Genomic DNA, 24830 nt, shown 5'->3' with positions numbered 1-24830 from the left:
CGGGGGGCCCCTCCGTTGGTCCCAAAGAAGAGGAAGTGGTTCGGGAGGAAGCAAAAGCCGCAGAGGACAGAGCCGCCTGTTGCATTTCTCCCGGACCAGCCGGAGCTGGGGTTCCCTGCCCTCCCCCCCCACCAGGGAGCCCAGAACGTGTCACTCCCCAGCCGCCCACCCAGCGACCGTGACCTCAGCCCGTCTCCTGCACCCCTCCACCCCCGACGGCTTCAGCCCTGGAACCACTTATTTTCGAGTCCCACCTTCCGGGCTTTGCCCAGGCTGTTCTCTCTGCCGGGAATGCTGTTCCCTCCTGGGGGGCCGAGGGGCAGTGAGCCGGAAGCCCCCCCGCCGCCCCGCCCCGCGCCGGCCTGCGGGCTAACAGATTGCACCGGCGTTTCCTGTGACAGGTCAGCCGGTCCTGGGAGGCGGCCCAGGCGGCCGTTCTGGGGAGTCTGTCCCCAAGGACCCCCTCCGCCCCGCAGTCACTGCCATCCTGAAGGTAGGGGGTCCCCGGGGGGGGCTGGGGCAGGGGTGGGCAGAAGCGGCTACTTTTCGAGTTCGGGGGTGACCTGGGATCGGTGGGGGAGAGCCAGGGGCCGGGCTGAGCTCCGGGGACGAGGCCCCAGCGTGGGTGCTGTCGCCCATCCCGGCTGTCCCCCCAGCGGCCTGCCCTCAGGGCTGCACGTTGTGTCCATTTCACAAAAGTACAGGGGTCCGCTCCCCGCCCTGAAGGGTTGATGGGTGACATTCCTGTCTCACGGGTGAAAACGGAGCCCAGAGAGGGCAAGAAACCCATCCGGGGCCACACAGCAGGGTCAAGGCTGGGCCAGAGGACCCAGGTGTGCGCGGCTGACCCCGCCTAGGTCCCCGCACACCCACCCACGTGGCGCTCACGGACACCCCGCAGGTGCCACCCTCGCACGCCCCCCACTCTGACCTCCTCCCCCAGCATGAGTGGCCCTGAGCCCCCCACGGAGACCCGGGGGCCCGACGACCCCACCTTGCCGACTCAGCCCACCTACATCAACCTCGGTGAGCCGCCCAGAGGGGATCCCGGGCTGGGCGGGCAGGGGGGGTGCCTAGCAGGGGTTGGGGGCCGGCCCCCAAGGAGGCTGGAGCAGAAGGGCTGGGTCTCTCCTGGCCATTTAGGGAACTTCCTGCCTCACGACAGTGACTGTCACTGTCTCTAATCCGAGCCCGTTAGAAAGAAGCTGGAGTCACCAGCTTGTGAAAACGGGGACGCCGGAGTTCAGAGAGGTGCGGCTGTCCGCCCAGAGCCACACAGCGGGACGGGGGTCCAGGGGGGCTGGGCCGGACGTGGCTCTCCTCTGAGCCTGTGTCCTCGTCTGTGAAGATGGGGACGTCCCCGCCCCACGGGTGTTAGCATGACACCCATTTTCCAGATGGGGACACCGAGGCCCAGGGGTGCAGTCCTGTGCCCAGGGCCCCCCGCACGTCCTCAGCGCCCCACGCTCCCCCCGCAGGGGAGGTCCGAGCCCACCTGCTGCCTTCCAAGGCCTGTCGCCCCCGGACGACCGAGGCCCTGCCCACCGCCCCGCAGCCCGCGCCCCCACCGCTGCCCAGGAAGACGCTGACCAGGACCCAGTCCGTGCCCACCCACCGGCCCGCCAGCCCCGGCCGCGCGCCCCGGGGCCCGCCGCGCAGGCCCCTCCTGGGCTCCCGCAGCCTGGACGAGGGCCAGGCGGGCGGCGACGAGGCCGGGCCCCCGTGTCCCCCCGCGGAGCCGGCCCTCGGCCCCCCGGACGCGGCGCTGGGCCTCTCCGTGCGCGACCTACAGCGCCCCGAGGCCGTGCGCGCCGCGCTAGAGGCCTGGCAGCTGGGGGCGCTGCGCGCCGTGCATGCGCGCCTGCGGGCGCGGCTCCTGGGGGGCCACCCGGGCCCCTGCCACCAGGGCCACGCGCTGCGCCTGCTGGACGGCTCGCCATGCGCCGAGAGCGGGGACGCACTCTACTACCGCGTGGTGCGTGTGGACGGGGACGCCTGGCACGTCCTAGCTGCCAAGGTGAGCCCCTCCAAAACCCAGCCCGAGACCCCCGCGCCCGCAGCTCGGCCCGTCGGCTGCTTTTGTGACTAACAGGAGTCCGCACAACCGGGCTGGAACCGCCACAGTCGGCGGCAGTCCCTTCCTGGCCTCTGGGGCCCGGGAACCCACATTGTCACTCACTCCCCAGTGAAGTCTGGTGCTTGAGAGCCACTGAGCTCACCAGCCATGGCGGCTGACAGCTACCACTTTAAATAATAATAATAACAATAATAATCAGGAGGCCTAGCAGTTCAGTTCGGCACACTCCGCCTCGGTGGCCCGGGTTCTGTTCCCGGGCACAGACCTACACTGCTCTGTTAGCAGCCGTGCTGTGCTGGCGGCTGATATACTAAAAAATAGGGGAAGATTTACACAGATGTTAGCTCAGGGCACATCTTCCTCAGCAAAAAAAAAAAAAAAAAAAAAAGATACTAATAATAACCAACAGCCGCCAAAATGCACCGAGCACTTCCCTGTGCTGTTCCAAGGACTTTCAGACGAATTTATTTATCTAATCCTCACGCCAGCTTTACGATGGCGGTATCACCCTTCCGTCATAAGACACTCTGTTTTATGCACCGCTAAGAAAAAAAGAATGATTCCCGTTAAATAACCCGCCAAGCGTCAGACGCATCCCCATCCTGGAGGGATCTGGGTGATTTGACAGAAGGCGCTCCTTCCTGCGCATTTTCCAGACGGTTGTGGAGAGGGAGGGAGTCGCTGCTGGCGGTGAGCTCGTTCGCTTGTCCACAATGCCATCCCAGAGGCCCCTGGGGAGTTTATTTGTACAACACCCACCCCCGGAGCACCTGTCATTTTTAAACTCCCCCCAAACACAGGTGATTCTAATGTAATCCCCAGACCCAAGGTCCTCCCAACCTTTTTTTTTTTTTTTTTTTTTTCAGGAAGATTAGCCCTGAGCTAACTACTGCCAGGCCTCCTCTTTTTTTTGCTGAGGAAGACTGGCCCTGAGCTAACCTCCGTGCCCATCTTCCTCTACTTTATATGTGGGACGCCTACCACACAGCATGGCATGCCAAGCAGTGCCATGTCCGCACCTGGGATCTAAACCAGCGAACCCCGAGCCACCAAAGCAGAACGTGTGCACTTAACCTCTGCGCCACTGGGCTGGCCCCCCCTCCGACCGTCTAGAAAGAGCTTTGCCATCCATGCAGGGTTCGCGGGTTTGGATCCTGGGCGTGGACCTAGCACCGCTGATCAAGCCATGCTGTGGCAGGCGTCCCACATACAAAATAGAGGAAGATGGGCACGGATGTTAGCTCAGGGCCAGTCTTCCTCAGCAGAAAGAGGAGGATTGGCAGCAGACATTCGTTCAGGGCTAATCTTCCTCAAGCTAAAAAAAAAAAAACCAGAAATTACTTTCACCTGTCTATTTTCACATTGTAAAATGTTGTAAAATGTGGCTGCTGGAAAATATTAAGTGACACCGTGGCCCCCGATGCATTTCTCCTGGGCTGCCCGGCTCTGGCACCTCCGCTGTCACGTCCCTCCTTACAAGCGGTCAGACCCTGCCCTGGGGCAGGCCGGAGAGTCAGACCCCTAAACGCCGTCCTCCCCGGGACGGTTTTCCGGAAAATCATGGCGGCCGCTAACCTCTGAATGAACATCGAACTCTGGCTGCTGGAGGCCACGCAGCCGCCCCCGCAAAGCTGGAGTGGGCGGGCGGGGTAGGGGGCGGGCTGTGCTGGCGGGGGCTGTGCGCTCAGGCCCTGATGGCCCCCTCTGCCCCGCAGGTGCCCAAGCCGGGAGCCGAGGAGCCCCACCCCTGGGGCCTGGAGCTGCAGGCCTCGCTGGCCCCCCACTTCAACCTCCAGGGGCTGTGCGGCCTGGTGCCCGAGGGCGCGGTGCCCCAGGCTCCCTGGAGGGGCCCCGTGGCGCTGGCGGCCGAGGTGCCCGAGCGCACGGTGGCCCAATGGCTGGCGGAGGAGGGCGCAGTGCGGCCACTGGTGGATGTGGCACGCGCGGGGGCCCTGCTGCTGCTGCAGCTGAGCGCCGCTCTGGAGCTCCTGGAGGCGCGGGGCGCGGTGCTGGCCGAGCTGCGGCCCGAGAACCTGTTGCTGGCCGCGCCCCGGGGCTGCGCGGCCGCCGGACCCCCGCGCCTGCTGCTCGCCGACTTCGGCCGCGTCCGCCCATGCCCCCGGGGCCCCCCGGGCACCCACGCGGAGCCGTTCGCCCACCTGCTCCGCACGTTGCTCGGCCCCGCCGTGGCCTCGGCCGCGCCCTTGGCCCGGGGCCTGGAGCGCCTGGCGACCCAGCTGGCCCTCTCGCGGCCCTCGGCGGCCCAGACCCGCGGCGCGCTGCAGGCGCTGCTCTGGGGGCCCGGGCCCGAGCTGCACGGCCGCGGGGCCCCGCTGGGGCCCTGGCTGAGGGTGCGCCGTGCGCTGCTGGTCCTGCAGCTGGCCGAGCGGGCGGCGGGTGGGGAGGCGCCCGGCCTCGAGGACTGGCTGTGCTGTGAGTACCTGGCCGAGGCCACCGAGGCCTCGCTCAGCCATGCCCTGGCGCTGCTGTGGGGCTGACCCCTCCCCGGAGCCACGCGCCTGTCCCAGGGCTGGAGCTGGTGGCAGGGTCTCCACGGTCGGGGGGACGCCCCTTCCAGAAGGAATCAGGGTGGCCAAGAGGGCACCCGTGTGGACACTCCCATTTCCAACGCCAGCCCCACTCTGTGCTGGGCACTTAGGCCCGAGGCCTCCCCAAGAATGCAGGGGACCCCATTCCCGGGCTGCGAGCTGAGGGCCAGGGCCAGCTGGGGCTGCCCAATGCCAGGGCTGCCACCCGCCTCCCCGGGGGCACACTCCTGCCAATCCACCATCATCTCCGAGTGTGGGGAGGCCCTCCCCTCCTCCAGCAGAGGTCAGGTGCCCTCGTGGTGCTGGGCTCTGAGAGTCACCGTGGCCCTAGCAGCATCTGGGGGTTCCTGGCCCCGGGGCACCCCCTTAGGCTGAGCGTGGCCAGCGGTTGCGTGAGTGTGTCTTTGTCACAAACTGTCATGGTTTTGGGGAGGGGCGGCCCCCCAGCACAGCCTCCTGGAGAATCTGAAGGCACCTGCTCACCCGTCCCGTGGCTTCCCTGCCCTGCCACCTCCGCCACCCCCTCCCCGCTGTCCCTCTGTGACACTAGGAGCTGCCAGCCTTTGCAGGGGCTGTTGTCTCTGTTGGAGCCCCAGCTCCTCTAAGGAAATAAAGGCGCCTCCTGGCCCTCTCGCCTCCTCCCTCCCTCCCCCCGCCTCTGCCCCCACTGACGAGCACGCAGCGCCCGTGTCACCTGTCCCCGTCCCCCCCCCGCCAGGCTGAGAGTTCCTGAGGGCAGGGTCCAAGCTTAACACACAGTAGGCGCCTTCCGAGTATCAGAGGTTGGAATAAACTGTCACACGAGACTCACGGGGGACCCGAGGGAGAGAACGTCTCAGCTCACGCCTCTGGAAATGGACACAGGAGCCCTGAGGGGCCCCACCGCCCCCGCCTGGGGGCTCAGTCTCGCGCCCTCCTTGCCCCCATCGCACTCCTAGGGGCATCTTTCCAACCCCAGACGTGACCTGGTCCCTCCCCTGCTCAGACGCCTCCCCGGGCTCCCCAGCACCCTCAGAATCCTGCGAGCCCTCCGGCCGCCCCCTCGCCCACCGCTGGGGCTGCTCTCCCGCCTCCAGGCCTGGCCCGACTGTTCCCTCCACCGGAAGCGCCCCACCCCCGCCGCCTCTGCTTCAGACTCCTACTCTCCTTGCAGCGCCCCAGCTCCAAGACCCTGCCCGGCCCACAGACGGGCAGTGCGTCCAGTTCTGCCCCACGGTCACTCGGGGCTGGATACCCCACCCCACCCCACAACAGGGGTTCGCGGCCCTCCGAGCTCCGTTCCTCCCCCGTGAAGCTCGCCCCACCCAATTTCCGGGCCAAGGCCGGGACGCCATCCCCGGCGAAGCTCCGGGCGCGGCCAGCAGGTGGCGCCGCGGTCACTCCCAGCGCGCCGCCCGCGGCCACCGCGCCACCTCCCGGGCTGCGCCACCGCCGGGCCCCGGAAACGCCCAGGCGCCGGGGAGGCCGCAGGGGGAGCGGGACCCGGCCTCCCGGGGAAGGGCGCCGGGCGCGGGCGGCGGGGGACCCTCCAGCTGGCCGCCCGCAGCAACCCAGCAGCGTCCCGACACAGCAGACTAGGCCCCCAACTTCTGTGCCCCAGCCTCAGTTTCCCCGGGAGAAGAGGCGTCACTCAGCTCACGGTGCTTGCAGCACCCCACCCCAGGCGCCCTGAGGTGCCCGCCCCGCCGCCGTCCAGTCCCGGGGGCCACACGAACACACGGAGCCACACGGGGGCTGGAGGTGTCAGCACTTTTATTCCGGTTTGGGGAGCAACAGACGCGCGGATTAACACCGATCGGGCCGAGGCACGAGGCCAAGGCCGTTTGCAAAGGACTCCAAACGAGGCATTCCTCCTCAAGCACAAGGATCACCTGAATCATCTTAACCAGCGATAAAAAAGTAAAATATAAACTTTTATTTAGAATTAAAGCAAACACTTCAATCTCGCAAACACGACGTTGAACTGCAGGAACACACCGCTGATTTGCAGTGAGCGTTTATTTGCACAATCACGACACGCGGACACAGCGGGGAGCGGCCCGACCTCCGCCCGGCGCCGCTGTCACCCGCCGCGCGGCTCGGGGGGACGCAGGCTCCGGGCGCGGGGGCCCTGCTACTGCTCGTCCCCGGAGGACTCCCGCTCGAAGGTGTAGGCCATGAAGCAAGCTTCGGGTCTCTTGGGGACAAGGGGGTGCCCCGGTCTCACAATCTCAAAGCCCAGAAAGCTGAAGGTCCGGAGCAGGGCGGCTGCGGGGGACACGTGGTCAGAGCCGCCGCCGCCGGTCCCCAGGGAGCGCGGACGGGGACGGGGTGCCCCTCCCTCCCTCCCCCCGGGCGCCCCCACCTCTGTCGTCGCGGTTCTTGTGGAAGCAGATGAAGACGTGGTCGGCGCGAAGCTGCTCCTCGGCGAACTCCAGCAGCACTGCGAAGCTGCGGGGCGGTCAGCGCGCCCACTCCCCGCCCCCGCCGCCCCACTCCCCGCCCCCGCCCCCCGCCGCCCGGCCACCACCTGCTCGGGACCGTCCCGGGCGCGGGGCGTCACGCAGCGCCCGACCCAGCCGCGGCCCCGTCCCCGGGCCAGGACCCCGCGCGGCTCACCTGTCCTTGCTGCCCTCGGGCAGCGCCCCGCCCGGGATCTCGATGTACAGGGAGCCGCCGCGCAGCACCGCCCTCCAGTCCACCTGCCGGGCGTCGCGGAGCCGCGTCTGCACGTGAAGGATTCTCGTCTTGTCGTTAGACGTTAGTTCCTCTGTTACATTCAGCCGATTATCCTGCGGGCGGGCGGCCCAACTGAGACGCGGCCTTCGGGGCCTCGCTGCGCCCGCCCCGGGACCCCAGCCCCTGACCCCCGCCCGCCCGCCGGACCCGCGGGGCCACTCACCGAGTAAAATAAATTAGCTGAAAGATTGTGATCCCTCTGACTATTCCCTCGCCCACCTGGGATCTTCAGGGGTGGGTGAGGGACATCAGGAGCACCACCGAGGCCCCGGACCCAGGTGACTACAGCAGCTGCCGGACAGCCTGGAACTGGGGCGGGGGGGAGCCGCGGTCAGCGCGCGCCAGGCAAGACCCCGCGGCCCCGGAACCGCCTCCGTCCACACCGCACAGACGGTGGGCCGGACGACCGCTGACCAACACCGACACGAGGGATCCCCGCCCGCTCGGCCCGCCGGCCCCCAAGTGCCGCCCGGGGCGTCCCGGCTCAGGACCCGGCCCCGCAGCGGCCCCGGCGGGAGGCCCGGGCGCCGTCCACGTGGCGCCGCCTCGCCCGCGCGCCCTCGGGGCTCAGGAGGCTCGGGAGGCGGCGGCCCGGGGGCGCGGGTGGGGCCCGGGCTCGGCCTGTCCGCCCCGAGGAGCCCGCCACGCCCGCGGCCAGCGCGGCCCCCGCCGCCCCAAACCGGCGCCCTCCCTAAACCCGACCCCGAAACCGCAAACCACACCAGGAAGCCCCGCGCCCCTAAACCCGATCCCGAAGCCCCAAATCCCAACAAGGACCCCCACGGCCAAGCCCAATACTGAGCCCCCCAATCCAACGAGAATCGCTACATCCCCCAAACATGACCTAAAATCTCCAAACCCAACCCAGGACCCCCGTGTCTCCCAAACACAACCAGGCAGCCTCTCGGACCCCCAACTCCGACCAGAGACCCCCGCGACCGCCAAACCCGACCCCGGGCCCCCGGATCCAACCAGGTACCACTACGCCCCCCAAACCCAACCCTGGACCCCCAAATCCAACCAGGATCGCTGCGGCCCCCAAACACCATCCAAGACCTCCAAAATCCAACCAGGAAGCCCCCGCGCCCACCAAACCCGACCTCAGGCCCCCAAATCCGACCAGAGACCCCGCGGCCCGCAAATACCACTACATAGCCCTCCCGCACCCCCAACTCCGGCCAGGAACTCCCGCGGGCCCCGTGTCCAACCAGGGACCCCTGCGTCAGCCAAACTCGCCCCCGACCCCGCGGTCCTCTTCCAAAACTGACTCCTAACCTCTAAACCAAACTAAGAACACAGAAGCCCCCCAGATACAACCAAGTGGAACCCCCCTGACCCGCTAACTCCGATCGAGGATCCCCAACTCCGATCAGGGGCCCCGGGGACCGCCAAACCCGAGCCCGGACCCCCAAGTCCGACCCGCAAGCCACCTACCCAACTAAGGACCCCTGCGTGGCCCCAACTCGCCCCGATCGCTGCTCCAAACCCGACCCCGGACCCCAGAAGTCCAAGCGGGCACGCCCCAGTTTCCCAAACCCGACCACGTACCCGCAGGACCCCACTCCCGCCCCCGGCCCCCCACGATCCCCGCGCGCCGCAGGCCCGAGGCCCCCGGGGGGGGGGGGCGCCCGCCAGCCCCGCCCCGAACCCGCCCCCAGCGCGATTGTGGCCTCGACAAAGGGGCGGCCCCGCGCTCCCCGGACTTCCGCGGCCGGCCCCCCGCGGGCCTGCGCGGCGGCGGCGCTTCTGGAAGCTTCGGGCGGGGGCGGGGCGCTCACCTCCCGCTGCTGCGGCCGCCGCGGCTGTGCAAGCTGAGGAGCGGCATGGCGCGGCTGGCGTGGACGGTGGCGCTGGATTTATCCCCCTCCTTCTCTCGGGCGAAGCAGTGGCTGTTGAGGATGCGCTGCAGGGAGGATTTCACCATCCGGCCGCTGGGGTCCGAAACCAGCAAAACCTCCGCTGCACTCTCCGCCCCGCCGCCGCTGCTCGCCGTTCGCAAAATGGCGCCGCCGCCGCCGCCCGCCTTTATAGGCGCCGCGCGCGGGCCACGCCCCCCACGCCGCCGGGAGCGCGGCCGCGCGAGGGGGCGGGGCCGCCGGGGCCGCCGGGAAACGCAGGCGCCCCCGGGGGCCCCTCTCGGCGTCTGATTGGCGGACGGCGGAGGGCCCCGCGCCGCGGATTGGGCGGCACGTTTCTGGGCCCGCCCCCCCCCCCGTCGTCCCCCCCCTTCTTGCGTCACTCTGCGGGCGCGCGGAGGGGGCGGGGCCGCCGTGGCTCCGGGCACGCGCAGCGCGCCCCTGGCCCCGCCCCGCGTCCCCACTGCCGGGGTTTGGGGGCGGGGGCGCTGCGCGGGGTCTGGTTTTGGGGACCTCGCGGTGGCCGGGTCCCCGTCGTGGTCCCTGTCGCCCTCTCTGGGGGTCCCTTCCCCCAGCGGGCCCCTCCCCCGGGCGGCCGGGAGCGACAAAAGCGCAGGGTGTTGGGGGGGGAGGGTCCCCAGCGCCCCCACCCCTATAGGACAGAATTATTTTCACTAATAACCTCGGTTATTCATCATCGATCAGAAGGATGGTTTTCCGGATTCGGTGTGTCACGTTTACAGACGGCCAACAATTAAAAAGAGAACTTTGCATGTTGAGATGTTATCCCGATTTGGTCAACGATGTCGTGTCTCGTTGGCAGAAATATTCTTTTTTGCAGAAAAACTCAGCTATTTGTAAAACTGAAATTTGCCCCCAAGCAGACATATTCCTCTTGGGGGCTCAATTCAGAAACATTTCACGTAGAAAAACCGAATTTCGCCCCTACAGGCAGCACACACCTTCTTCCCGTGGGTCCCACTTTCTTGGGTGGTTTTACGGTTTTTTAAGTACAGAAAGAAACTCGGAATTACACAGAATTAAAGCGACTGCTGTTTGTTTCCTTGTCTTTACGACCGCAGGCCTCTCGGTTTTATCTCATCCGATCTGTCGTGTGCATTTGGGGTAGAGACACAAACTTCCCCCGAAGCGACCTCGAGTGATTAGAAAACCCACAGAAACGGACCCTGCGGAGCGTGTGGCCGGGTCCCTCTGCGTCTCCAAATTCCCTTCCACGTGGAATGCAGCATTTATTAACATTTGCTTACACGATACTTCTAAGCAATAAAAATGGCGAACTTACAGCTTCCGTGTTTACAGGATTAAAAAACTCAGCAAAAACTGTAACATTTGCAAAGCTGAGGCCAACCGCAGAATTTTCCCAGGGAAAGAGTATTGAATCGGTGGCATTGCTTAGCATTGCACGGTGAAAATAAAGAGCAGATGGGTTTCTCATGAACTTTCTCATTGTTTTTTCATTTTTCTGCGGGAGTCCGTGCTTTTAGGCCGAGGGGCCGGCTCCCAGCCACCCGTCCACCCAGCCTCGGGGGATGTTTGAGCGTCCTCCCTGTCTGAAGGGTTCGCATCTTTGTGGTTCCCGAAGGCCTGTTTGCTTGAGGCCGGAAGAGCCTGGGGTTTCGAAATCTGTTTTGCCTCTCGGTAGCTCCCTGGTGTCTTACGTAAACGGGTGTGTCGGGGCCAAGAGTCCGGGAGCGGACTTGCCAATGGCCGGCCGCCGGTCACCGGGTCACACTGTGTTTACCCACCCATGACTGAGGCCTGGAAGGGACGGAGGTCACATGGACCCCCAGCACAGTGGGCTGCAGACAGTGGCCTCGAAGGCCACGCAGAAGCTGGTCTGTGAGGCGTCTGCAAGGACCCGCCTGTGGGGGCAGCATCTGGGCAAGGAAGTTTAGGCAACAGCCAGGCCTCTCTGGGCCCCGGGGACCCAGCAGACGTCTCGGGGGCCCAGCAGACGTCTTGGGTGGGGACGGGGGAGGGTTCGATCTTCCCTGGCAGCCTTGTGCCCTTGCCGGCCCAGCCGCTGTTTGATGTGGAATCATTGTGGGTGGAAAGAAAAAAAAAATGCAGCCTCTCGGTCAAAAACAAGCTGCCAGAGCTCGAAAAAAAGCAGAGGTGGGGGAGAAGACAGGGTGCCGTGAGCTCCGGGGTGGGACGTGTCAGGGAAAGTCGTCATGGGGGCTCGGGGCCTCCGAGGACCCCTATCTCCGGGCAGGAATGTGGGGAGCCGTCGTGTCACCGTCGTGGGGAGGTGGGTCGGCTCTGGGGACCGCTCCCCCCGCCTGCCCTCAGGGAGGAGGGAGGCACCCGGATGTGGGGTGAGGAATGTTTTCATCTGCTTCACGCCCTGTGTGCGTGGGTGGGGGAGGGGGCACGGAGGCACCTGCCACCCAAGGATCGTAAACACCGGCCGGCCCAGGATCTCCTTCCGGCTGTCGTCCGGCTCTGAAGGGCTCGCTGGTGGTTGGGCCTCGGTTAGCGAGCAGTCAGCACTCGGGTGTTGAAGCAGAAATGAATTCCCACTATCCACATCAGCCCGGTCACTCTCTGGGGGGCCGTCCTGGGTGCTGTGGGGGGTCGAGTAGCATCCCTGGCCCCCACCCCTACTCGATGCCAGGAACACCCCCAGTGTGACACCCACAGATGTCCCCAGACGTGGTCCGGCATCTCCCAAGCGTCACTTTCTCTCTTCTCTGTCTAATCTGGGGGCGCCAGCGAACTCTGAGCCTGTGCGAGGGAAAAGGACACGCAGCTGATCGCGGTGGAGGGTCTCAGGATGGGCGCGGGGAGGCGGCCCGCCCTGGCTGGGCTTGCAGGGGACTGAAGGAGATCAGAGGAGTCTGTGAGAGGCGAGGAACCCCTAGACTGCAGGGAGCGAAAGAGGAGGTCAGGGAGGCCTTCCTGGAGGTGGTGAGAGCAGAGCTGCTGGGAAGGGACAGTGGAGGGCATGGGGGCATGTCAAGGACGGAGGGCCCATGCCTGGCATCCCGCTGAAGTCAGTATGGTGAGGTTAGGCCTCTGGAGGCGGGGAGCCGGGAGGCCAGGGGGCTCACTATGATGTTTAAAAAAGGATCCGTGGAGCTCCCAAAGACGTCCACCCCTAATCCGTGGGCCCTGTGGACGTGTTACCTCACGGGGCAGAGGGGACTCTGCAGATAGGTTAAGTCGAGGCCCCTGGGATGGGGGTGACCCTGGATTCCCGGGGCCCAGGGTCATCCCAGGGTCCTGAGCAGAGGGAGGCGGGAGGGTCAGAGGCCGAGATGGAGACGCTGCGCTGCTGGCCGTGCGGACGGAGGAAGGGGCCCCGAGCCCAGGATGCGGCGCCTCTGGAAGCTGGAGGAGGCGGGACACGCTCCTCCCCTGGGGCGTCGGGGAGGACCAGCCCTGGCCACCCATGGAATTTAGCCCCGTGGGACCGTGTCGGACTCCCGATCCCAGGACTGTGACGTGACGAGTGTGTGTAGTATTAGGCCACTGAGTTTGTGTGACCTGACACAGCAGCCACAGGACACCCATCCATGGGGGGACGGGAAGGTTTGGCGTCTCGATGGGTGACATTTGTTGAGCCCATTTGACAAAACCCATCTGACCACACTGTCCCCGCCCATTTCACTCCGTGGAAATTTCCCGTAGACCTTGAAGCAGGCGACACATGCTGGCGTCTAGCAAATGGCCTGCCTGCAGCTGGCTTGGAAGTGAAATGTTGCAAGTGAGACGGGCAGACGGAGGCCAGGGCGGAGGGATGGAGACGGACCGAGTGAACGCAGCGAAACAGCACCGGGAGAGCCCGGGTGGCGGGCAGGTGGGTGTTCACGGGGAAATTCTCCCGCCCTTTCTGTGCGTTTGAAAATTTCATAATAAAATGCTAAAGAGTCAAACTGAAAAAGGATTGCATCTCCTTTCACCACATCCAGCGTCGTTTCCCAGCCTGGCTCTGTCTCCTGTCTTTCGTCACCGGAACAAAAAGCCAGAGGCCTTTGGGTCTTGAGCAAACAGCCAGGAAAAGGGGAAGAAACCAGAACCACCCAATTTTAATGTGCGTCAGACAGCCCCGGGCGAGATGCAGGCCGGGGAAGGCCTCAAACAGCCCGAGTGTGGCCACAAGTCCCCACACACATCTGGCGCCCGGCGATAAGGCGCAGGACGCTGCGCGGGGCTCTGCAAACACGAGAGAGGGGACGGGGCCAGCTGAGCTTATCTCAAACTGCTGGGCTGTTTTTTATCTTATTTTTATTTTTTATGTTCCTCGATACGTTTTTTGGTCTTTTGCTTTGCAATATTTCAAACGTTTTTACAAAGCTTCCGTTACAGAAAATGCAATGATTTGGGGGCTGACGCCCAGACGTCGCTGCTCTGCCCCCAGACTTTCTGCTCCTTGGTGCTTGGGCCTCTGTTTTCACCACATTTATCTTTGTTTCTTTTTCTTTCTTTTCTTTTTTCTTTTGAGGAAGATTAGCCCTGAGCTAACTGCTGCCAATCCTCCTCTTTTTGCTGAGGAAGACTGGCCCTGAGCTCACATCCGTGCCCATCTTCCTCTACTTTATATGTGGGATGCCTACCACAGCATGGCTTGACAAGCGGTGCCATGTCTGCACCCAGGGTCCGAACTGGCGAACCCAGGGCTGCCAAAGCGGAACATGCACACTTAATCCCTGCGCCACCGGGCCGGCCCCTATCTTTGTTTCTATAAAATATTTGTTGCTAAATATAAGCGATGGATGCTCACTGAGGAAACTACAAATATATGCGTGTAATTCTTACTGGATCTATACTATATATGTCTGTGTTTATAGAAATAGATTTATTTACTTATACATAATATTATGGATTATGTTTGAATAATGTATCTATTTATATTTTGTATATAATGTGCATTACATATTTTCATAAAATATGTATATATTTATAAACATGTAAGTACATTTTGCTGTTCCTGATTTCATAGCCTTTATTTATCTATAGGCTAAAGTGCTTTTTTGGAACTCCAAATCTTTCTCAACAGCTTTATTCGGATGGAAATCACATACCACACAATCGACCTATTTAAAGTGTACAGTTTAATGGTTTTTAGTATTTTTACAGATGTGTGCGCCCATCACCACAGTCAATTTTAGAACAGGTTTATCACTTCAAAAAGCAGCCCTGTCCCCACCAGCATCACCCCCGCCTCCCTCCCAGCCCCTGGCCCCCACGAGCCCGCTCTCTGTCTGTGGATCTGCCTGTTCTGGACATTTCCCGTCAATGGGATCACACGCCATGTGTCCTTCTGCGTCTGCTTCTCTCCCTGAGCGTCGTGTGTTCAGGTCCGTCCACGTGCGGCTGTGTCCGGGCCTCGCTCCTCTTCACGGCTGCGTAATATTCCAGCGTGTGGACGGACTACATTGCGTTTATCCGTCATGCATCGACGGACGCCTGGCTTGCTTCCACCTTTTGGCTGTTCTGACTGATGCTGGTGTGGACGTGGGTGTGCAAATACCCCTTCGAGTCCCCAGTTTCATTCCCTTTGGGTCTATATGTTGGAGCGGAATCACTGGACATCCGGTAATCCTATGTCTAGCTTTTTGAGGAACGGCAAATCACAGTATCCTCTTAAGAGAAAAAACATAGGTTGCAAAACAAAGTGTTCAGACATTCACTAAGGATGCTCATTGTGTAAAAACAAATACATCAATAATATTAAAACAGAAAGTTGCAAAAACATCCAAGGAAAGAATACTGAAATATCATACAGCGTCTGAAGTTGCACGGGGCCATGGCGGGCGTTTGACAAACTGTCCTCTCTGAGCTTGTCCCCATTTTCTAAACATTCGGCTTTTGTCCGTGTGATGAGGGAGAAAATCAGAGTTGCGGGGATTTCAGGGAGTCGGGAGGGGGCAGGGGGCGCTGGCCTCGGCGGCCCCGCGTGTGCTCAGGTTCCCGAGTGGCTCCTGCGGAGGCCGTACGTGCCCAGGAGTTTTCCCGGCGGCAACTCCCTGCCCGAAGCCACTTCCCCTTTCCACTCGGGGGTCCCAAAGTGGCCCACGCTTTGCAGCTGCAGACCCGTGGCTGCAGGTCTCAGAATGCACCTTTGAAGGCCAAGAGGGGACACAAGCATTCAGGCCACAGTGGACCCCCTTCCCAGATAAGGTCACGCTCCGAGGCGCTGGGGGTCAGGACATGAACGTGCATTTTTTGGAGGGGCGACCCAGCCGTAACGGGGTCAGGGGCGTGTCTGGAAGGTGAGCCTTCTGTAAAGGGCCTAGTGTGCACACGGGGTGGGACCGAGGACCGGGGTTGGGGGACGGGACCAGGTCACGCGGGGCGAGGGCGCTCCTCACCCGGGTGAAGCCGGGTTTCCCACAAACACCCGGGAGAGTTTGCTGAGCGGGGCGATGTCCACAGGGAGCAGCATCGGCCGGGACAGGGGAGGGCTGGCGGTCCCCCTGGGGTCCAACTCACGGCCCACCCTCAGTCCTTCCCTAGGCTCGGCCCGCCTGTCCTCACTGAGCGAACACTGTGACACCAACGGACGCTACTACGAGCGAAACTGAGGACAAGGTCTGTCCTGACGGCATCCTACATGGTGTCACGTTTGTAAAAGTCTAAATGGAACAGGGTCCCCCTCGGCACGGTGACATTGGGGCCGGGTCACTCTCTGGGGGGCCGTCCTGGGCATGGTGGGGGGTTGAGCAGCATCCATGGTCCCCACCCACTCGATGCCAGGAGCTCCCCCAGTGTGACACCCACAAATGTCCCCAGACGTGGCTCAGTGTCCCCCGGGGGGCAGGATCACCTCCTGTTGGGAACCACAGACCTACAGTTACAGAAATCACATCCTTTTACAAATTTTAAAACACATGGCTCCTCCAGAGGATTTCAAAGCTTCCCAGTGCTTTCGAGATAAGCTGGTGACTTTGCCCGCCGACATCGCGTGCCGGTGACTTGTCAGGGCTCCGTTAGTGCAGACGGCCCTGCGGGAGGCTGTGACATTCGTCCTGGCCGCGCTGGCCGCCGTTTGCAGAGCTAGCACCAGGGGGACAGCTTAGGGACGCGGGGTGAGCGGTGTCTCGAGGCTCCGCCTGAGCTCACAGGGCCTCTCACGTGGACCCAGCCGCACTGCACGGACTTCAGCACTGAAAACGGCACGCTGCTCGTGGGCGAGCAGCACGGGGGCCCGTGTTCACAGCAGCCAAAGGGGGAAGCAACCTGAGCGTCCATCACGGATGGTGGATGCACACACGGGGACCTCCACACGCTGGAATATTACGCAGCCGTGAAGAGGAGCGAGGCCCTGACACGGCTGCACGTGGACGGACCTGAACACACGACGCTCAGGGAGAGGCGCAGGCACAGAAGGACACACAGCGTGTGATCCCATTGACATGAAACGTCCAGAACAGGCAGATCCACAGACAGAGAGCGGGCTCGTGGGGGCCACGGGCTGGGGAGGGGCAGGGGGTGACGGCTCATGCGGAACTGGCCTGCTTTTGCAGTGATGGAACGTTCTAGAACTAGATAGAGGTGATGGTTGGACATCTCTGAATGTACTAAAACCCACTGAATTATACACTTTTAAAGGATAGGTTTTATGGAATATGAATTATATCTCAATAAAGCTGTTATATATTTTAACATTGGCCCTGTGCTAACACCTGTTGCCAATCTTTTTTTTCTGCTTCTTCTCCCCAAAGCCCCCCAGTACATAGTTGTGTATTTTAGTTGTGGGTCCTTCTAGTTGTGGCATGTGGGACGCCACCTCAACATGGCCTGATGAGTGGTGCCGTGTCCGTGCCCAGGATCCAAACCAACAAAACCCTGGAGCCGCCGAAGAGGAGTGTGGGAACTCAACCACTCAGCCCTGGGGCCGGCCCCCAATAAAGCTGTTATATTTTTAAAATGACAAAATAATTTCCCATACACCTGGGCCGGGCTGGAGTGGGTGTTGGTGTGTTTGATGACTGACTAAACGAGGACGTCAATGTTTGAAGAGGTGGGATGACACAAAAGCAGTCCAGGGTGACCGAGTGGTTACTTAAGCAGGATTTTGACCTCACCGCCCCCCTTGGAGGAAGTGATCCCACTTTGCAGATGAGGAAACGGAAACGAGGCCTCTGAGCTGGCGAATCACCCGGGTCAGCCAGCAGAGCCCGCATTCCACACAGCCGTCTTGCTCCTCCTCCAGGAAGTCCTCCGTGATGCCTCCAGACTCCACAGGCCGCATGGGCCTGGGGTAAGGCCGCTCCACGCAGTTGGCTCACACCTGGCGCTCCAGAAACGCTTGCTGGCCGACTCCGAGAGAGAGGGCAAGGCGACCACCCTTTGTGGGTGCTCTCGCCTCTGGACCCCCTTCTCTGAGGCTCCAAGACAGGAAGCAACGTGCCCAGGGTCACTCGGCCAGCCTGGGGGTGACTCTGTGCTGAAGGAGGGGTGGGGTCACCCTCGGCCAATGCCCAGTCCTGCCCCAAGGCGGGGGACGCCCCAGCGGCCATCTTGTGCCCGGCCCTCCTCCCTCTCGCTCCGCCGGCCCCGCTGATTGGCCCACCCTGCGGCCTCTGGCCACCTGTCGCTGTCTGTCTTGGGGCCACCCTCCCCGCGCTCCATCCCGTCCACCAGGCCCGGCGCCACGGCTGCGGGGTAAGTGGGGCAGGGGGAGGCCCAGGCTGAGGTGGGGGTCCCCGGGGTCTGGAGAGTGCATCTCTGAGGTCCACAGGGGTCCCCAACTCTTGCGGCTGCCCCCCCCACACACCTAGGGGCACCCACCTCCTGCCCACTTGGCCCCTCCCCCACTGCTCAGCTCCAGCCCCCAGGAAGGGTCTCCTCTCTGCCCAGCAATGGGGACACCCAAATGCTGGCAGCCAGAGGCACTGGGGACCCCAAAAAGCATGGCTTTGGGAAGCCAACAGACCTGGCTTTGACCTCAGGCTCTGCATGACCTCTGGCCTATGGCTGTCTCCAGCCTCAGTTTCCCCTTCTGCCCTATGGGAGCAGAGGCAAGGAGAAGGGGCAGCGTTGGGATCGGGGGACCCCTGGGACCCCTGTCTGTCCCTGCCTGTCATGGCTGGAACGAGGCTGGTCCTGGCTGCTGGGGCCTGAGCGCCTAGATTTAGAGAGCTGGGGAGGGGGGTGCCAGGAATGGTGGGTGAGAACAGTAGAGAGGGAGACCCCGTGGGGGCAAAGGCCTGGGAGGGGCCGGGCTGCACGTCCGCCTGTCCCGCTGGCCTCGGGCACCAGATAAAAATAGTCCTGGTCTCAGAGAACATGAGCCGACCCGGGGGCCAAGGGTTCTGGTTTGGGCTGTGTCTTTGCCCATCTCTGTGTGACTTGGGTGGGCCCCAGCCCTCTCTGGGCCCCAGCAGCCTCTGCTGTGCGCTCAGGGATGCTGGGGCACCGGAGAGGCTGGCCTATGGGGAGGGGTCCCAGGGCGGGCCTGGGGGGCAGGGAGGGGGCCTGGGGGGGGCCAGCGCGAGCGTGATTTGCCGAATGACGGGGGCCCCAGGCAGAGGGATGGGGCTGGGGGAGCCAGGGCTGGGTGATCCCTGTACACGGAGCCCCCTCCTTCTGGCCCACAGCAGGGGCCCAGCGAGTGAGGACGCCTCCTCCTTGTCCCCCCAGCCCCGCTGTGGACCCGCTGCTGCCCAGACGTCGCCATGACAACCAGGGCCGTGGAGGAGCTGGACGGTGGCCTTGGCAGCTGCCAGCCGAGCGAGGACCTCCCCACGCTGGCTGAGCTCTGCCCAGGCCAGCCCCCCGAGGACCGGGCTCGAGGTACCCATGGCGGTGGGGGAGGCGGGGGGGCTGGCAGGCTGAGGCCCACGTCCCCATCCTCCCGTTGAGCCACGTGGCTCAGCTTCAGAGACCAGGACTGGGCTCCCACTGGACTGGCTTCAACGGCGATCCCCGTTTCTAACCCCTGTGACCGTTCGTGCCTTGGGGGCCCAGAAGGAGCCCACAGGACATGGGTGCTGGGCCACACAGGTCGAGGCTCGAGTCCCACTTGCCAGGGAAGTGCTGGGTGCCTCCGAGCCTGTCAGCTTTCGAAAGTGGAAAATGGGAGCAGTCACCTGCCGCTTGCCCAGCAGAGCCCCGTGGAGGGCGGGATCGGCCTGGGGTCCCCACGACTTGACTCTCCCTCTTTTCCCACCAGCAGCGACGCCCAGGCTGGCCGACTCCGGCGGCTGGCCCCACGTAAGTAGCCGGAGCTCTCAGGCTTCAGTCCAGGATGCCCCTGCAGTCGGGAACACGCTGGCCAAGGGGGGTGCGTTCCTCCAGCCCACGGGAGAGGTTTGGGCTCCCTTAGAGGAAAGATGGGACCATTTGTGACTCCCCATAGGACTCCCGGGAGGCAGCAGCTGAGGGCAGCCCAGAAGGCAAAGTGGATGCCAGGCCCAAGAAGACAGAAAAGGAGCCTGTGGCCAAAGAGGCCCCAGGACCCGGGAAGGAGAAGCTGAAAGCAGGTGCAAATGGGTTTGCAGGAGGCAGGGGTGAGGCGGGGAGTGGGTATGGACGGGTATGAGGGGTTGTTCCTCGGCTGGGTCCTTGGATGAGGGGTGGGAGGGGAGGTGTGGCTCATGGAGGCTCCCGCTGAGTGGTGTCCCGATGCCCCAGGCAGTAACTAAATGGGCCGGGAGCCTCTGCTAACCAGCTAAAGTGCTGCTAAGCTTCAGCTAATTATCTTCTAGAATATTCTGGGCATCCCAGAGAAGCTGCCAAGCACGCAGGGCTTAGTTCTCCCGCCAGGGCGGCACACACAGAGCTGCGTTTAGGGCGGACGTGTGCCCCCGGGTACCGGCGCCCAGCCCCGCCCTTGCTCCTGCAGCCCCCCGGAGCCCCGCGCGCAAGAAGGCGCAGAGTGCGCCGCCCCCGCAGCCGCCGCCGCCGCCGCCGGCCCTGAGCGAGGAGCTGCCCTGGGGGGACCTGTCGCTCAACAAGTGCCTGGTGCTCGCGTCCCTCGTGGCGCTGCTGGGCTCGGCTCTCCAGCTGTGCCGCGGTGAGCCTGCGCCCCACGGGGGGCTCCACGGGGCGCGCGCTCCTCCGGGGAAGGGTCGGGTCTGCGGGCCTCCCCTCCCCAACGGACAGGCCTCCTTCCCCCAGGATGGATCTTGTGCGCGGTCCCCCCACCCCCACCCCGCTCAGGGATGGACATTGGGTGCCCTCGCGATCGGGCCCGCGGCCCTCTCTCCAGGACCGGCTTTAAGCGTCCCTCCCCTCGCGCCCCACTATGGACCTTGCGCGGAGCCCTTTCCCTCCCAGTGAGGACCTTGCTGCCCCTCCCTCCCCTGCGAACACACCCTCACCCCCGCGGGCCTTGCATGCCCAGGGTAGGCGGTGGGCGCCCCCTCTCGGCGCGCGGGCCTTCCTTGCGCGCCTGCAGCCCGCGGAGAAACACGACCGGTCCTTTTGCAACCGCAATGAGGGAGATTTGGAGGGGAGGGGGCGCGCGCTGCAGCGGAGACACGGAACCCCTTCCGAGGGCTCCGAGGGACCCAGTCCAGCCTCAGGGTACCCGGCGGCGTCCGGCGGGGCCCCCTTCGCTGGTCCCCAGGGAGAGGGAGCTCTCGGGGCGAGGGCTAGGATGGACGGCGACTCGCATCCCCTTGTGTCCCCTCCCAGACGCCGTGGCTGGGGAGGCGGTCGCCCCTGCGCCTGTCCCTGAGCCGTGGGTCCCGCCGGGCTCGGCCCCCAAGGAGCCAGCGTCGCCCTTGGTAAGCGCTTCTTTCAAGTGACCCCGGGCGTCGGGTGCTCATTCGGGGGAAGGCCTGGGCCGGCCTGCGCTGACCCCAGCACCCCACACCGTCCCGTTGCAGCCGAAGCCCGTGGCCTGGGCGCCCCCATCGGGGCCGCCTGCGCCCCAGGTGGAGGCAGAGAGGCCCGGGGTTCCCGTGAGCAGGGAGGCTGCCGAGCAGGACGAAGGTGAGCCTGCGGAGGAGCGCGCAGCCGTCGCCGACCGAGGGTCCAAGGAGAGGCCACGGAAGCAGAGGGCGCGGAAGGAGAGAGCGCGGAAGGAGAAGAGGCCGCGGAAGGAGAGGCCGCAGAAAGAGGAGAGGCCACGCGCCGCCAGGGAGCCCCGGGGAGCCCTACCCCGGCGCTGGGAGGCACGTGACGCCGGCCGTCGGCCATGGGCGCGGGACTCCGGACACCCCGAGCACGGGAAGAGGCCGGCCTGGGCCTCCCCACGGCGCCCCAACGAGGAGGACCGGCCTCCGGGCCGCCAGAAGGCCCGCGCGGGCAAGGGGCGGGACTGAGCCGGATCCTGGGACCCCTTCTCGGAGGCCCCGTGGTTCCAGTAAAATAAAGCGAGCGAGCGGCTCCGCGTCGCCTGCTCCTTTGCGCTTCTAACCTGCCCGGGGCCTGAGTGACGGGGATGGAGCTTCAGGCCGGCGAGAGGCAGTGGGGCCGAGGGGGACAACCCGGCCCTGCGCACCAGGAGGAGAGCTGGCTGAAGGAGGCCCCGCCCCCAACATGCACGGACACCCGAGCTGGGTGCTTGCTGGTCTTTATTGGGGCGATGATTGGGATCTGAATAAATATGGGCAGGGCGCCACTGGGAGCACGCGGCGGGTCACCGGCAGCCGCACTCGGTGGCCACCATGTTGGGCACGTGGTGCGCGCTGATGCGCTCCTCGGACAGGCTGATGAGCAGCTTGCCCGCGTAGGCAGTGGGCACGCAGCAGGGCGCGCGCGCCAGGGCGGCGCCGCGGGCCTGCATCTTTAGCAGCAGCACCACGTGGTTGCCGTAGCGCGGGTTGCGGTCCGACTGCGGCCAGCCGCACGCGCCCTGGCAGTTGTTGGCCTGGTACGTCTCGGGGATGAGCACGGAGCGCTCGGCGCGCAAGTCCACGCGCAGCTCGCGCAGCGCGCACGGCCCGTCGGCGGCCCCGGCCCCCGCGTTGCGCTGCGCCCGCCCGGGCCCGCTCCGCTCGCGCCCGCGCCACTCGGCGCGCAGGCCTTGCAGCGCCTTCAGCAGCAGCAGCGCGCGCAGCGGGCCGCCCGGGCCGCCCTGGTCCTCGGCGTCCCCCGGGCACAGTGCGAGCAGGCGCGCCAGCAGCGGCTCTGCGGCGGGGGGCAGCCCCGGGAGGCTGCGCAGCTCGGCCGCCGCCGCCTGCAGCTCGGCGGCCACGCGGCGCGCCAGGCCCGCGGCCCAGGGCGCCGACGCGGGGTCCGGCAATGGCGCGGGGTCCCCGGCAGCGGCCGCGGTGGGCGGCAGCAGCAGCAGCAGCGGCTCCTCGCCGTCGAGCAGGCGCTCCAGCGCCGCGGGGTCCGACAGGTTGACCAGGCCCTGCGGGAAGCTGGCCAGCGCGCCCGGGTCCAGGGCCAGGCGTGGCGGCGAGGCCGGAGTCGGGGGCCCCCGCAGCGCGCGCACCAGGCGCGTGAGCGTCTCCAGGAAGGGGTCGGCGCTGGGCCGCGGCTCCTCGGGCTCCGGGGACGGCCTGGAAGGCAGAGTCGGGGGCACTGAGCGGGCGCGAGGCTGCCCCGCCCCCACCTCCCCGCGTCCCCAGGCCAGGGCTTGCGCGCACCTGGCTGGCGGGAAGGGCACCGTGTCGAGTCGGCCGTGCGCGGGCATGGGCGCGGGCCCCGGCCGCTGCAGCAGGAACAGGGCGGGGGTCATCCGCGTGAAGCAGCGGGGGTCGGCGCCGAACAGCAGCGTCTGCAGCTGGGCCGTGCTCAGGGGGGCACCTGCACGGGGTGGCGCCGGGCGGCCTCAGTGGCTTGAAGCCAAGGGCATCCCTGTGCCCCCCGCCCGGTCCCTCTGGGCGCCGGCCTACCGTCTCCGCGAGGCTGCAGGGTCAGGATGAGCCCAGGGTGGCGCCAGGCCCGTGCTGGGTGGTCGACGGCCAGCGCCAGGTAGCGGGTGTCCGGGGACGGGCAGAGGCTCTGCGGAGATGGGGGCTCAGCCCGCTGGGTGGGCGCGGGATACCAGCCCCGCTGTGCCCGCTGCCCTTAACACCCCTTCACGGTTCCAGCCTGGACCCCTGGAGCCTTTCCCTTAACTGCGGCTTAACCCCCACCCTGCAACCCCCGTCCCAGGCGTGCATGTGGGCTCCTGAGACCCGGGACTGGCCCCCTGAACTGCCTGGTACCTGGGCCCCCGGCAGCCCGGCCCCCGTGACAGTGACCTCAGGGCCGGGCCCGGCGTACAGCACCAGCAGCGCTGGCTCCAGGGGGCTGGCTCCTCCAGATGGGGGCTCCTGGAACCTCAGCGAGGGCGTCGGCTCCCACATCACTGTCACCAGGACAAGGGAAAGGGGGACGCCTAAGCCATTGAAGCCGGGGCCCTTCCCCAGGCCTGTTGCCCCACCCCCCTGGGAGCCTTGGGGAGCCTGGTGGGAGGTTGACGTCTCTGGACACCAGGGGCAGGACCTCGCTGGGACATGGTGGCCAAGGAGGACTGACTGACAAGGTCGGTGGGGGGCCAGCTGCCTGTCACCCTGATGTCTCTGGGTCTGGGGTCTCTTGGGGGGCCCCTTCCTGCCGTGGGTCTCTGAGGCCAGTGGCCCCTGAGGACAGGCACCCCCTGCATCTGGCTCCTGCTGGGTGGGAGGACGGGCGTCCTCACTGGGCCCTCGGGGCCTTCAGGGGCGGAGTGGGCCACCTTCCCTGATACTGCAGGAGGGGTGGGCCTGGGAGCGGGCACCGGGGACCTGCCTCCAGACACGACAGAGGCAAGGTGCCCACCTCCTGGCCGTCGGCCTCCACTTGCCCTGGAGGCGGGAGGGGTCCGGGCGGGGGGCTCTGGCTGTGCCGTCTCAGGAGGAGGGGGCTGTCTCCCATCTTGGCGGCCTAGAACCACATCTCCCGCCAGCTCCAGGCACGGCCCCCACCTACCTTCCTCCAGGTGCAGGACCACCAGCCGCTGCCCCCAGGGTGCCCCCAGCCAGGCCTGCAGGCGCTGCAGAGATGGTACGGCCGCCTGCCGGTCGGCAGGGGAGCAGACCCCGAAGGTGGGCAGGTCGCGGGGGCTCCAGTGGGTGCGCTGCACGGCCTCCAGGAAGGCCTGCTCGTAGCCGCTCAGGGCCCCCGCCACCCGCAGCGGGGCGCTGCTCTGGTTGCCACCCTCGTCCAGCGTCACCAAGCACCCCAGGGGTTCTTGGGGGCTGCCTGGCGGCCAGTCCCAGTCCTGGTGGAAGATGAGGCCCCCGGTGCCTGTGGCTGGCTCCCCAGGCAAAGCTGGGGTGCTGGAGACCTCTTCTCCGGGGGTCCCGGCCCTCAGCAGAGCCCCCACAGCTGACAGCACAAGCGCCAGCCACGAGAGAGACGGAGCCCGCATCCTGGGCGCTGCGACGGCCCGGGCTGCCCGGCCTATATGGACGAGCCGGGGATGTTTGTGCGCGAGGGCGGCCCTATCTCCCGCGCCGTGACCTTGGGGGCCAGTGCCCGGCGCCCTGCCGTGAGCCTGGGCGGCCGGGCGGCCTCCTCAAAGCCCCTTCTGTTCCAGCCCAGCTGCCTATCTCCCCCTCACCGGCGACAGAAAGTGTGGCCTGTGCCCAATTGTCCACAACTGTCCTTGACGGGTTCTCCCCCTGGAGACAGCGGGAATGTGAGCAGGGAGTGACCGGCCCAGACTGTCAACAGCTCCCAGCCGGAGGGGGCAGGCACGGAGCGGGTAGGGCGAGCTGCAGAGCCCCCGCCTGG

At 65.3% G+C, this 24830-nt stretch overlaps 4 protein-coding genes across 9 annotated transcripts; 2 read left to right on the top strand and 2 right to left on the bottom strand.

Moving 5' to 3' along the window:
* Window positions 1-377: 377 nt before the first annotated feature.
* On the top strand, window positions 378-5253 carry PEAK3 (PEAK family member 3). 2 transcript variants are annotated; one of them, XM_070624709.1, is made up of 4 exons: window positions 378-493; window positions 944-1026; window positions 1479-2017; window positions 3793-5253. In XM_070624709.1, the coding sequence occupies exons 2-4, from the start codon at window positions 945-947 to the stop codon at window positions 4573-4575; spliced, it is 1404 nt and encodes a 467-aa protein (XP_070480810.1). In that variant the 5' UTR covers window positions 378-493; window position 944; the 3' UTR covers window positions 4576-5253. The 2 variants fall into 2 exon arrangements, with proteins under 2 accessions (XP_070480810.1, XP_070480809.1); XM_070624708.1 differs by having other exon boundaries at window positions 382-493; window positions 902-1026.
* A 1108-nt stretch (window positions 5254-6361) lies between these two features.
* OAZ1 (ornithine decarboxylase antizyme 1) lies at window positions 6362-9363 on the bottom strand. The gene is given in 6 exon segments (XM_070624710.1): window positions 6362-6873; window positions 6971-7056; window positions 7225-7397; window positions 7508-7594; window positions 7596-7653; window positions 9123-9363. Coding segments are annotated over 6 exon segments (684 nt in total). The 5' UTR covers window positions 9269-9363; the 3' UTR covers window positions 6362-6739.
* A 7916-nt stretch (window positions 9364-17279) lies between these two features.
* JSRP1 (junctional sarcoplasmic reticulum protein 1) lies at window positions 17280-21506 on the top strand. Of its 5 annotated transcripts, none has more exons than XM_008511301.2 (7): window positions 17280-17834; window positions 18813-18965; window positions 19348-19385; window positions 19531-19654; window positions 20017-20187; window positions 20811-20902; window positions 21005-21506. In XM_008511301.2, the coding sequence occupies exons 2-7, from the start codon at window positions 18848-18850 to the stop codon at window positions 21440-21442; spliced, it is 981 nt and encodes a 326-aa protein (XP_008509523.2). In that variant the 5' UTR covers window positions 17280-17834; window positions 18813-18847; the 3' UTR covers window positions 21443-21506. The 5 variants fall into 5 exon arrangements, with proteins under 5 accessions (XP_008509523.2, XP_008509520.2, XP_008509522.2 ...); XM_008511298.2 differs by having other exon boundaries at window positions 17325-17834; window positions 19345-19385; XM_008511300.2 differs by having other exon boundaries at window positions 17359-17834; window positions 18770-18965; window positions 19345-19385.
* A 171-nt stretch (window positions 21507-21677) lies between these two features.
* Window positions 21678-24606, bottom strand: AMH (anti-Mullerian hormone). The gene is made up of 5 exons (XM_070622421.1): window positions 24024-24606; window positions 23279-23421; window positions 22964-23072; window positions 22715-22874; window positions 21678-22627 (listed from the first exon to the last, which is right to left on the bottom strand). The coding sequence occupies exons 1-5, from the start codon at window positions 24463-24465 to the stop codon at window positions 21760-21762; spliced, it is 1722 nt and encodes a 573-aa protein (XP_070478522.1). The 5' UTR covers window positions 24466-24606; the 3' UTR covers window positions 21678-21759.
* Window positions 24607-24830: the final 224 nt, after the last annotated feature.

The sequence above is a fragment of the Equus przewalskii genome, chromosome 6 (assembly GCF_037783145.1).
Source record: "Equus przewalskii isolate Varuska chromosome 6, EquPr2, whole genome shotgun sequence".
NCBI classification, from domain to species: domain Eukaryota; kingdom Metazoa; phylum Chordata; class Mammalia; order Perissodactyla; family Equidae; genus Equus; species Equus przewalskii.
This window is presented reverse-complemented; position numbering and strand designations above follow the sequence as displayed.